Genomic DNA, 12,999 nt, shown 5'->3' with positions numbered 1-12,999 from the left:
ATTCACCTGCCTCTGATTGTTCTGATTTGGGTTGCCATTCCTCTTGGGGTGGGGGCACTCCTTGGACCAATGACCCAGTTGGTTGCAGTTGAAACAAGGTTGATTACTTCTGAATCCGGCGGAGCTGTCCTAATTACCATTTCCTTTTGGTAAGGCAATAGTGAACGCCTTACGAAAGGGTTTCTATGGCCTATTATTCTGAGCTTTTGGTGGTGGAGGCCTAAACTTGGGCGCAGGTGGACGGAATTGTGGCCTAGCTGTGATAGGCGCTTTTGACTGGAAAGATCCGGATGCACCGGCCTCATATGCCCTCTTGCGACCTTTAGCAACTGCATGCATGTTGTTGTGGTTTTCTTGGGTCAAGGCATCACTAATAAACTCGTTGTACGTGGCACATCGAGAATTTGCCATAGTCTTCATTAACTTGGTACCCAACCCTCGCTTGAAACTCTCAATCTTTTTCTCTTCAGTATCCACGAAACTTGGAGCATATCTTGACAAGTTGTTGAATGCGTGCATATATTCTGTGAGTGACTTGGTTCCCTGAGTGAGCCTCATAAATTCTGCCGCTTTCATGCGCATCAGGCCTGGGGGAATATGGTGTCCCCTAAAAGCCAGCTTGAATTGATCCCAGGTCACTCTCGCGTTAGCAGGCAGAGACGACAGAAAGTGCGTCCACCAGATTCCTACTGGTCCTTGCAATTGATGAGAAGCATATTCTGCTTTCAGGTGTTCTGTGACCCTTAGCAGATGAAATTTCTGCTCGATGGTATTCAGCCACTCATCGGCCTGCAGTGGTTCCTCAGCCACCTTGAAGATCGGAGGCTTCGTGTCCAGAAATTCCTTGAATGAACTGTGCTGATTTGGCTCGGCCCCTGGTTGCTGTGGGTGGCCACGAGTAGTGTTTTGCGCGATAAGGCGCAAAGCTTCTTCCATTGTCCTCTGGCTACCCAGGAACTGGGCAAAGAATTCCTGAGCAGACGGCGGCGGTCGGGGTGGCAAGTCATCGTGGTTGCCATCCTGGCTGCTACTAGCTCCTGCACGGGTGCGCGTCATCTGCGAAGTTGCAACAATAAGCGATTATTGGTTGAGGTCAAGAGATTGTAGAGGAATTTTGTACTCATGCCAAACTAAAATTACTGGAGAAATTTCTCAAAATCACAATAAAAACAGAGGCATAATAATTCATTCTCGCAACATGACATCACCAATTTGACCACTTATCGTGCTCATAACGCATGCAGATTTAAAGCGTGATTACCGACAAAGAACTGGAATTGCATTTATGTTCGTCCAAACATGCGATTAACATTACATGATAGTCTGGTTACTAATGCCAACTTCAAACTACATGTCCATTACATAAATAGAGGTGATACATTAGTCCTTCCACTAAATGCGAAGCGATCTAATCCTCATCATGATCACTATCGAGGTCAGACGCAGAATCATTTCCTTCCTCAGGTTCTACTTCCTCTTCAGGCTCCACTTCTTCTTCTTCTTCGTACCCTTCTAGATCCATTTCTGCGGCTCTAGGTGGGACATAAGGGTGGAGCTGATTGTTCAGTAGATGAACTTCTTCATGCAGATTATCATTGTATTCTTCCGCATTGGCCAGCTGCTGTCCCAGCTCAAACTGTCGAGCTCTCAGGACATCTTCCCTAGACCAAGCTACATTCCACTGGTGAGTTAACCGAGTCATCTCTTCAGTGAGCCTCTCAATCTCAGCGTCGTGCTCCCTCTGAAGCTGACGTCGATCCTCGTGGGCATGACCAAGTGCACCAGACACACGTCTGAGGCTACCCTCAACTCCATCTAACACTCTCATCATTGCGAACATGGCGCTCATGGCAGGGTTATCGCTGTTCTGCCCTTCTGCTGCACCAATCTCCAAAGATCTTCCTCTTGCCTGCTGCCATGAGTCGGTGGATGGGTTACCTCTTGGAAAGACTCCAACCAAAGCGGCTGCCAGCTCTTGAGGAAAACGATCCATGATATCCCTCAAGATTCCAAAGGCTGCCCTGCCAGCTGCTTCTTCAGCAGTCCTACCAGTTGACTCATAACACCAGCCGGTCCACTCAGAATCGTCACCTCGGGGACGAACAATGGCCTCCACAGTAACTAAGAGACCTTCTCCCAACCGCTCATTCGCCCAGAAGTAGCGGGGCTCCATTCCATCAGGATAACCTACATAGCTGAGCACTCTTGTCACAGAACCGACCAATTTATAAGAGCACAAGTACAAAAACAATCGCCGAAACGATCAAATTCTCGAACTTGAGCCCATATAAACCCGGTAGTCAACCGAAATCTCGAAGGATTTCAAACCAACTTGCATACAACCAAGATCACAGTAATCCAACATAACATATCGTACGTTACAACATTTCGCAGATGTTCGCAAACAGATTACATCATCACAGAGTCATTGTTATTACAAAACAAGTCTTGTAAAACATGCGGAAGCAAATAGTTTAACTCACACACCGAGTTCAAATACACATACTGGTTGGTTGATCACAGACCGCAAAAGCATTCAGATAAGAGAGAGGAGATCATGCCCATGATCTAGTCCTCATCACCCGCCGGGTGGAGACAGTACTTGCAGAACCCCTGATATAGAAGGTCATCTGCAACAAGAGGGAATAAACCCTGAGTACGGGAATGTACTCAGCTAGACTTACCCGTCGAAAACCAAACAACTGACACCAAGGATTATGCATAGCTTAATGTAGTGGAGCTGGCTGACACTTTCTTTTTGCAGAAAAGCATAAGTAATAATGATCAACTCTTAACCTGTACTAGCAGTGACTTTTTAGCCATTAACCTGTCATCTATATTAGCACCTGTACTAAGCAATCATTTTATTAGGGTGCAAACATTAATAACCATATCAGGTATTCATTTTGGCAACCTTATCATCATCCATTTAACCATATCGTTAAATTAATTGAATCTACGTTGCCGCTGCTCAGTCAAGTTCTCACTATCCGGGAGAGACGGCGATTCGAATCGATTCCTATCCAGCTGGAGGGGTATTCCTAAACACAAACCCTGCTTCCCCCGTCAGGGTCGCAAACAAGTCACCTTTGGTACGATTCAGGAGTCGCGAGTCCGAACAGATCGACATTTTCAGAGAACCACTCTGCCAAGGTTGTTCGGGACTCTAACCCGCCTTGGACTTATGCCAATGGCTCTCCGCACATCCTTACTACCTCCAGAATGTCGCCACTGCTCGCGTCCCCGGCCTGAGTCGAGCTACTAGGCTTCGCGGTCGGAACGACTTATCCGGCCAGCTAAGTGTTAGGCTGCGTTCAACATGACATGAGGACGTACAGCGTATCGGTCCTTAAACGACTCAGACGGAGTCACTATGTTCAAACCTACACAAGACCCCGCCCGGTCTTAATTCATTATTCACATGGTTCTTTTCCACGATAGCAAATATAGCCAACCGTGATCCACCTCATCCTAAATCTCGCAGGTGACAGGAAATCACCTGACTTCTACCGCACTAAGCATGGCTAAGCATTTAACCCGTCCTGAACTTAAATAGGATTCCAGTGCGATATCTGGACAAGGAAGGATATATAATGCAGCAATTGGTTCCAACCAATTCCTATACTTAATGCATCATCAACAATAAAAGATACTCAATGTATTTGTGAAAACATAGGAGGCTTAATATGCTCCGGGGCTTGCCTTTCAGGAATGAGGAAGGCTGGTGGTCAGGGCACTCGGGCAATTCCTCCGCGGCGACTGCTTCGTCGGTTTCCTGCACCTCGGGTTCCTCCTCCTGGTTGGCTCCCTCGAACTCCAGCAACGTCACTCCCTCCGGTACACCTATTGCATGAATGCGCAAGATAAATATCATGGATGCACATGAACGAATGTCAGGGATGCTCGGGGAATGCACATGTTCGCTGTAGTTTGCATATTCCAACTTAAGCCCTATTCAAATCACTTTCACTTACCACGTTTATACAACCTAAGGTATAATTGCTCATCTTCCGTTAATGACCTAGCACCTGCACCTAAGCATATTCTCAAGTTAGGCTAACCCCTAAACAATCAATGAGAACATTGCACAAGCATACACTCAAGCATTTGTATTACCAAATGGAGACTATGTATCGGTACAGTAAACTAGCCATAACTAGAGATTTATAAATCCAAATGATATGCAACAAGACAATCTGGAAAGCTTATAAAATTGTCTACAAAACATTTTCAGACCTCAAAGCATGATTCAAACCTTTACCAGGTTGAATTCATCAATCAACAGAAGTCTATCCTCACAAGGCAGAGAGTAAGCAAAAACTGGAACCTAACTTTAAACAGCTGTAGTTTCTAAACTACTGGGCCAATTGCCCTCAAATTTTGACAGGAGCTAGCTACCTATTTTATCTACAACTCTTGTATTCTACTCATTCACAGAAAACCAAATTATCATGGGGAGCTTTCTAAAGTCCCCAGATCTGTCCAGAGGGACATGATGCAACAATTAATTACTAACTTATGATATAAACACTTAATTAGACAAAACCAACTTTACTATCTCATCACACATATCATAAGAACACCAGCAAGTAAAGTGTTCATCACCAAAACATTTCTTTTACTACCTTTCTTAATTTATTTAATTAATTAGTGGAAATAGTAAACATATATGAAAACTACCCCATTAATTCTACAAAAATTACAGTAGACACTACATGCTCTAAGTAGACTACCATAAAAATTTCACACCATTTGAGCAAGTATAAAAGCCTACACAAAAATGATAAGGCATAATGGCTTAAAATGGCATAATTAGGAAACCTTAGTGAAAAGTGTCAAGCAACAGATTTCATATTTTTCCTAGCATCCTTAGGGTACTAGGATACTACCTACCAATTTTCATGGCCATTGGATTCATAAATTAATTACTAAAATTTACACAAGAATCCCCTGATGATAAAAGGAAAATCTATAACTCAAAAACTACACATGCAATGACTCTCAATTTTTAACCAGAGCTTCTACTATATAAGACTAGCTCACCCACAAAATTTCATAATTTTTGGATCACAGAAACTCAAGATATGATTTAAACAAGTTTGCATGCACTCAAAAACACTTTTCAAGTTCCTATTTAATTCACCCAAAATTTCTACATAACATGCTCAAGATATATTTTTATTAAATACTAGACCTAACTGTGAGTCTAACAAAATTGGAATCACTCAATTTGGATCTACCAATTAGGAGTTACAAAAATCACAAATCAGCATTCAAAACTGAAAATTTGAACTATCTTTAAGAACAACAGCCACTGACGTGTGGGACCCGGCTGTCAGCCGACCCCACTGGTCAGCGGCAGCAAAGCAGAGGAGGCGGCTGCGATGCGCGGACGACGGCGTAGCTCGCCGGCGGCGAGGTCTCCGGCCAAATCAAGGACACCGGCGTGATCTCCGTGCTGAGGGGGTTCGATTGGTGCTACTAGCTATCGCTATGACCTAGCGTAAGGAGCTTGCCGCCGGTGATGGCGGCACGGCGAGGCTCCGGTGCGAGCTGCCGGCGACGGCAAACCTCCATTGCTCCTCCCGAGCTCGGTACGAGCTTCACGAGACCACAACGGAGCTACCCAAGAAGAAAAGGAGGACGAGGGGGGTTCCGGTGGTGGTCGACCGCATGAGCGCAAGCTCCGGCGAGGTACGGCCATGGCGACGGCGGCGGAAAAACGGCCAAAGGCCCTCACCTACGGCACGGATGGCACGGCTAAGTGGTGGAGGACGTAGAGGCGAACACGGCGAAGATGGAGGAGGGACGCGGTGCGCTCCGGCCGGCAATGGCAATGGCGGCACTGCGGCGGCCGCTGCGCTACTTGCTGCGGGTGAGCGCGGAGGCGAGGCAGAGGGTAGGAGACCGAATGAGAGCGTGGGGAGTGAGCGGCGGGTGCGGGGCGTGATGAGGCGCACAGCAGCCCGACGTGGCCTGGCTCGGCAGGACGTCGGCGACGTGTGGCCTCCACGCGGCCGTCGAAGCCTGAACCGGTCGGCCACTGTAGGTGACTGAAATTTCGTTTCAGTTTCGACAGTCCCGACTGACAGGCGAACTTCAACGATGTTGATCTCCCAAACCATGACGAGTTAGAAGAAACAATGAACATGAAAGTTGTAAAGCTATAGTAGGGCTACAACTTTGATTTAGAAATCAACAGCCAACTCTCCATGGATCACGAGTTATATCAAGCCAAAGTTGAGGTCATGAAACTGAAACTACACTTAGGACTTAGAAATAATTTCAAGTGTTGAATCCACCTTCAAAGCTGACTTGTGGGACCTTTTTGGGCATGTTGTGCACATTTTCACGAGTTGGTCACCAAATAACTTTTGTTCCACATATAATCCTCTACAACTTTGCTTTAGGTTGCTCAGACATGCAAACATCCTAAGCTACACTTTTAAAACAGTCAAACACAGGAGCTCTAGGGGTCCAAATTGGTCAACCAAGACTTGGAAACCTAATTAGGCAAAATGATCAACATGAACATTGTTCCTAATGACATTCTAAGTGTAACTAAGTTACTTACAAGCATTTCTAGCCACACCATGCATTGGTCACACAAGAATCAATCAAGGTATACACTGAAACAATGAAAAACACAAGAAATGTCGCAAATGTTTCATAGTCATGTTTCGCATGTTTCCTGATCTTGTTGCATAGTATTAACTAGTCTTGTTTCACTAAGTGAGTGGCACATGTTGCACTTAAGTGTTGGACACTTTACATTTCATAAAGAACAACACACATGAAATATACAACACGTTGCTATGTTTCGAAATAATGTTTCATGTGCTATAAGTTCACGAAAGGATGCATGATGCTCATGTTCATGAAATGCAGTGCAAATGTGGAAGCCAAACACCTGGGGTGTTACAGCCCTCCCCCCTTATAAAAATCTCGTCCCGAGATTTGAAAAGCGTACCATTGTTGATAGAATTCCTTATAACCATCCCTCAAATAGTCTTCCCTTTCCCACGTTGCATCGCGTTCGCTACCCTGATTGCTCCACATGACTTTAAAGAACTTAACTACCCGACTTCGAGTCACTCGCTCACGAGTGTCAATCACTCGAACCGGCTTTTCTTCAAAGGTCAAATCAGATTTTAACTCGATATCCCCCAATGGAACTCTCTCTTTAGGGACGCGAAGACATTTCTTCAATTGGGATACATGAAAGACATTGAAGATAGCACTCATCTCAGGAGGTAATTGAATCTTGTACGCCACTTTACCACTTTGTCCAATGATTTCAAATGGACCAACATATCTCGGCGCAAGCTTTCGCTTCACACCAAAGCGTTGGACACTTTTCATAGGTGAGACTTTCAGATAAACGAAGTCTCCAACTTCGAATTCAATAGGTTTTCTACGTCGATCAGCATAACTTTTCTGCCTAGCTTGAGCTGCGGCCATGTGAGTTTGGATGGTACGGACTTGTTCTTCGGCTTCTTGAACAAAATCAATTCCATAATATCTCCTTTCACCGGCTTCTACCCAGTTTAACGGGGTTCTACACTTTCGGCCGTACAAAGCTTCGAACGGTGCCATCTTTATACTCTCTTGATAACTATTATTATAGGAGAATTCAGCTAGGGGCAACCATTTTTCCCACGATCCCTTCGCTGAGATGACACAGGCTCTCAACATATCTTCTAAGATTTGATTCACACGTTCAGTTTGTCCATTGGTTTGCGGATGATAGGCAGAACTTCTTACGAGCTTAGTCCCTAATAATCCATGTAAGTGCTCCCAAAAGCGAGCAGTGAACTGTGGTCCTCTATCCGAGACAATAGTACGAGGGATCCCATGAAGTCGGACTATCTGGTTGAAGTACAACTCCGCATAGTCGGTTGGACGAAAGTCTATGCGGACCGGAATGAAGTGTGCCGACTTGGTCAGTCGGTCCACAATCACCCAAATTGAGTTAAAATTCCTCTGAGTGGTAGGGAGTCCAACTATAAAATCCATACTTATCTCTTCCCATTTCCAACCAGGAATAGAGAGTGGCTGAAGTAATCCAGCTTTCATGTGTACTGCCTTGACCCGACAACAAGTGTCACACCTAGCCACATAAGCGGCTATCTCTTTCTTCATTTTGGTCCACCAAAATCGAGGCTTTAAATCATGATACATTTTACTACTACCAGGATGAATAGATAGCTTAGAGGAATGAGCTTCGGATATGATTTGATTTCTAAGCTCTCTATCCTTCGGAACTACCAACCTATCCTTGAACCATAACACACCTTCCTCATCTACTCGAAAATGTTTGGTTTCTTGCTCTTTCATCTTGCGCTTGATGTGAAACACACCTGCATCTGTCTTCTGTAGCTCGATAATTCGACTCTGTAGAGTACAACTGACAGTGATGTTGTGCAGGACTGCAGGATGAAGGAGCTTTGACAAATGGACATCACTCTCAATCAACGAGTGGCAATGAGACTTTCTGCTTAAGGCGTCCGCGACGACGTTTGCCTTGCCAGGGTGATAGTGCACTTGAAGGTTATAATCCTTGATCAACTCGAGCCATCTTCTCTGACGCATATTTAACTCTGGTTGAGTGAAGATGTACTTGAGACTTTTATGATCAGTGTAGATGTTGCACACATTGCCAAGTAGATAATGTCTCCAGGCCTTCAAAGCATGAACAACTGCAGCGAGTTCCAAGTCATGCGTTGGATAATTCACTTCATGCTTCCGAAGTTGGCGAGAGGTATAAGCGATGACTCTACCCTCTTGCATAAGAACACCTCCTAACCCAATACCTGATGCATCACAGAACACATCAAAAGGTTTCTCGATATCCGGTTGCGCCAAAACCGGAGCCGATGTTAGAAGAGTTCGCAGGGTATGGAAAGCCGCGTCACACTCAGGAGTCCAGACAAACTTCATGTCTTTTTGCAGCAATCGAGTCATAGGCTTGGCTATTTTAGAGAAATCCGGGATGAAGCGACGATAATAGCCAGCCAACCCCAGAAAACTCCGAACCTCGTGCACCGAGATGGGAGCCTTCCAGTTCAGTACTTCTTGCACCTTGGTGGGATCAACCATAATTCCACCATCGGACAACACGTGTCCAAGAAAAGGTACCTCACGAAGCCAAAATTCACATTTGCTGAACTTTGCATACAGCTGGTGTTCTCGCAATCTAGTAAGAACCACCCGCAAATGTTCAACATGATCTTCTTCATTCTCAGAATAGACCAGGATATCATCTATAAATACCACCACAAATTTGTCCAACTCGGGCATAAACACTGAATTCATCAGATACATAAAATGTGCGGGGGCATTGGTCAATCCAAAAGACATAACCAGGTACTCATATAGACCATATCTTGTAGAGAATGCGGTTTTTGGAACATCCTCAGGCCGAATTTTGATTTGATGATACCCAGATCTCAAATCAATCTTGGAAAAGACTTTTGCCTTAGACAACTGGTCAAATAAGATATCTATGCGTGGCAGAGGGTACTTATTTTTGATTGTAACTGCATTCAAGGGTCTATAATCTACACACATGCGTAGAGATTGATCCTTCTTCTTCACAAAGATGGCTGGGCACCCCCACGGAGATGAACTAGGGCGGATAAGGCCTTTCTTTAGCAGTTCATTCAACTGGGTCTTAAGTTCAGCTAGTTCATTGGGAGGCATTCTATATGGCCTTCTAGAGATGGGAGCTGTACCAGGAAGCAACTCTATCTTGAATTCTACTTCTCGATCCGGGGGCAATCCAGGCAAATCATCGGGGAAAACATCCGGAAAGTCACACACGACAGGGATATCTGCCAGAGACTTTGCTTGCACCGCATTGGTCGTGCAAGAAAGACTGATATCCTTGGGTAACTGTACTAGAAAACCCTCCTGATTGCTCGGATCTCTGAGCATAACTACCCTAGTGGATGTATCGATAAGCACTCCATGACGGCTCATCCAGTTCATTCCCAATATCACGTCGATACCTAGCCCCGGTAAAATTACCAGATCAACCTGATAACTTCGCCCTTCTATCACAAATTGTACATTCCCAACTACCAGCTTGGTTGGAATAATACCACTAGCAGCCCTTATACAATAACCCTCACCCTCAACAGTATATGTTTTCTGCATAAACTTGGATGCAAATGATGGACTAATGAAGGAATGCGAAGCACCTGAATCAAATAGTACAACTGCGGGGTGTTGGTCAATCAGAAACTTACCGGCAGTCACTACCTCACCTGAAGGGATCTCAGTAATATTAGTGTGGTTCACTTGTCCTTGATGGCCACCCTGGTAATTATTCTTCTTAGGGTAAGGGCATTCCCTTGCCCAGTGGCCTGTCTTGTTGCAGTTCCAACACGGCATGTTGCTTGGTGGAGCTCTGGAACTGCCCTGACTGGTAGTGCCCTTGGGAAGAGCAACTGTAAATGCCTTGCGAAACCCAGTCTTGACGGGATTCCTCTTTTGCGGTGGGCGAAACTTGGCGGCTGATGCTGGAGGACGGAATGGAGCCCTTTGTGCGACGGGAGCCTTAGATTGTGAGGCACCCGCCTCATAGGCCCTCTTACGACTTTTTGAAGCAGCATACACAGCATTGTTGTTCTCTTGCGATAAAGCATCGCTCACAAACTCATTAAAATGAGCGCACTTGCAATTTCCCATGGTCTTCATCAGTTTGGGGCTAAGTCCCCGCTTGAAGCTTGCAATCTTCTTGGCATCTGTGTCCACAAACTCGGTAGCATACCTTGCAAGGTTGTTGAAAGCTTGCAGGTATTCGTTCAGGCTCTTGTTTCCCTGAGTCAGCTTCATGAACTCTGTATGTTTGATCGCCATAAGACCAGGAGGAATGTAATTTCCCCTGAAAGCAGACTTGAACTGATCCCATGTGATTTGGGCATTAGCAGGCATAGTGGACCGATGATGACTCCACCAAATGCCAGCAGGCCCATGAAGTTGGTGCGATGCGTACTCAGTTTTGAGCACCTCAGTCAAGCGGAGCAGACGGAACTTCTGCTCGAGAGTGTTCAACCACTCATCAGCTTGTAGAGGCTCCTCAGCCTCCTTGAAGATTGGGGGTTTCGTGTCAAGGAAATCCTTGAAATCACTGTACTGATTTGGATCCGGTCCTTGGCGTGGACCACGGCCATCACGATTCGCAATCGTACGGAGGGCCTCAGCCATAGTGCGCTGTCCTTCCGCAAGCATTGCTATTAGTTCCGTTGGTGTGGGTGGTGGTGGCGGAAGATCATCATCATCACTCGCACCGGTGGAACGAGTACGAGGCATCTGCACAATGCGCAACCAGTAATTATTGATGATGTCAGCACATTGGAGGAGAACAATATAATCGTGCCAAACTGTATTTACTGACGAGAATGAAAACTTCATACAATAAACAGAGGCAATAATTCCTTCTCCAATCACCACATCATCAAGTAAATTACTAGCGCTATACGCAGTGCATTCCAACATGACAAGTTTTAAACTTCACCATTACGATACGCATCTCAAAGGGAGCGAATTGAGGTACTTTACCAGTATGACTGCAAAAGCTTAACTAGTGAGACTTGCTAACGAACTACTCGTCGAAGTGATTACGGTCCACATTGGAGACACCTTGGACTTCTTCTGGTATTCCTCTTCTTCAAACTTCTTGCCGAGAGATTTCACTTTAAACTTGGGATAAGCAATTATAAGGGAGGGAGTAATGCAATATGAATGTCATGAGTGAATATGATGCATGCTCGTTCCGTACGTCTTCACAAACCTAAGAAATTTTAAGCTTTAGCGGACTATACGGTGGCATACATACGTTCTCTCAATTAGCGGTAACTAGTCGATCTACACGGTGCGTTGTTAGCGTACCTGCAGAAAAACTTCATTGCAGCCCAACCCAACAAGATATAATGCTAATTACACAAGTAGTACTAAGATACTCTCCATATATACATCCCCCGATATATATACTTCGGTATCCAAACTACCCGAGAAATGTACCCACAATTAAGTACTTTCATATATACATGTATGCAACATGTAAATACTCCAGTAACCACAACTAACTCTCCCCTAGACCGACGGTTGGACGGTCATGCTCTCGCAACTCACACTTACCTTAGCGTAGAGGCAATTGATCCATACATTACCATTCAAACGAATGGCATCCATGCAATATCACGCCGCATGGACGACGAAATAGAAACAATCAATTCCCCCGGTTAGTAATTATATATAGGCCACCTAGAAGTCCTTAAGTGGGCTATAAGGGGTGTGATCACCAGTATACCATAAAAATTTTGATTTTTGAACACTTATATATAACTATAAGTTTGAAAACCATTTTAACAACAAAAGCTTTTATTTTAAATAGCCGTAAGACATGTTTAATGTTGAATCTAGCTCTGATACCAGCTGTCACAGAACCGACCAATTTATAAGAGCACAAGTACAAAAACAATCGCCGAAACGATCAAATTCTCGAACTTGAGCCCATATAAACCCGGTAGTCAACCGAAATCTCGAAGGATTTCAAACCAACTTGCATACAACCAAGATCACAGTAATCCAACATAACATATCGTACGTTACAACATTTCGCAGATGTTCGCAAACAGATTACATCATCACAGAGTCATTGTTATTACAAAACAAGTCTTGTAAAACATGCGGAAGCAAATAGTTTAACTCACACACCGAGTTCAAATACACATACTGGTTGGTTGATCACAGACCGCAAAAGCATTCAGATAAGAGAGAGGAGATCATGCCCATGATCTAGTCCTCATCACCCGCCGGGTGGAGACAGTACTTGCAGAACCCCTGATATAGAAGGTCATCTGCAACAAGAGGGAATAAACCCTGAGTACGGGAATGTACTCAGCTAGACTTACCCGTCGAAAACCAAACAACTGACACCAAGGATTATGCATAGCTTAATGTAGTGGAGCTGGCTGACACTTTCTTTTTGCA

The 12,999-nt window shown here is 44.8% G+C and overlaps 1 protein-coding gene across 1 annotated transcript; it reads right to left on the bottom strand.

Moving 5' to 3' along the window:
- Positions 1 to 2,229: 2,229 nt before the first annotated feature.
- On the bottom strand, positions 2,230 to 10,801 carry LOC136518390 (uncharacterized). Its single transcript, XM_066512041.1, has 3 exons — positions 10,269 to 10,801; positions 3,703 to 3,843; positions 2,230 to 2,630 (listed from the first exon to the last, which is right to left on the bottom strand). The coding sequence occupies exons 1-3, from the start codon at positions 10,699 to 10,701 to the stop codon at positions 2,569 to 2,571; spliced, it is 636 nt and encodes a 211-aa protein (XP_066368138.1). The 5' UTR covers positions 10,702 to 10,801; the 3' UTR covers positions 2,230 to 2,568.
- Positions 10,802 to 12,999: the final 2,198 nt, after the last annotated feature.

Source organism: Miscanthus floridulus, chromosome 17 (assembly GCF_019320115.1).
Source record: "Miscanthus floridulus cultivar M001 chromosome 17, ASM1932011v1, whole genome shotgun sequence".
Taxonomy (NCBI): Eukaryota; Viridiplantae; Streptophyta; class Magnoliopsida; order Poales; family Poaceae; genus Miscanthus; species Miscanthus floridulus.
The sequence above is the reverse complement of the archived record's forward strand: the minus strand, read 5'-3'. Positions and strand labels throughout refer to the sequence as shown.

Excerpts from the sequence above, each read along its gene's own strand:
- LOC136518390 (XM_066512041.1), bottom strand. The coding sequence starts at position 10,701 with ATGAAGACCATGGGAAATTGCAAGTGCGCTCATTTTAATGAGTTTGTG. Across the intron at positions 3,844-10,268 it reads TATTACTGAGATCCCTTCAG|GTGTACCGGAGGGAGTGACG; the intron begins GTGAGGTAGTGA and ends TTCATGCAATAG. Across the intron at positions 2,631-3,702 it reads GCCTTCCTCATTCCTGAAAG|ATGACCTTCTATATCAGGGG; the intron begins GCAAGCCCCGGA and ends CTCTTGTTGCAG.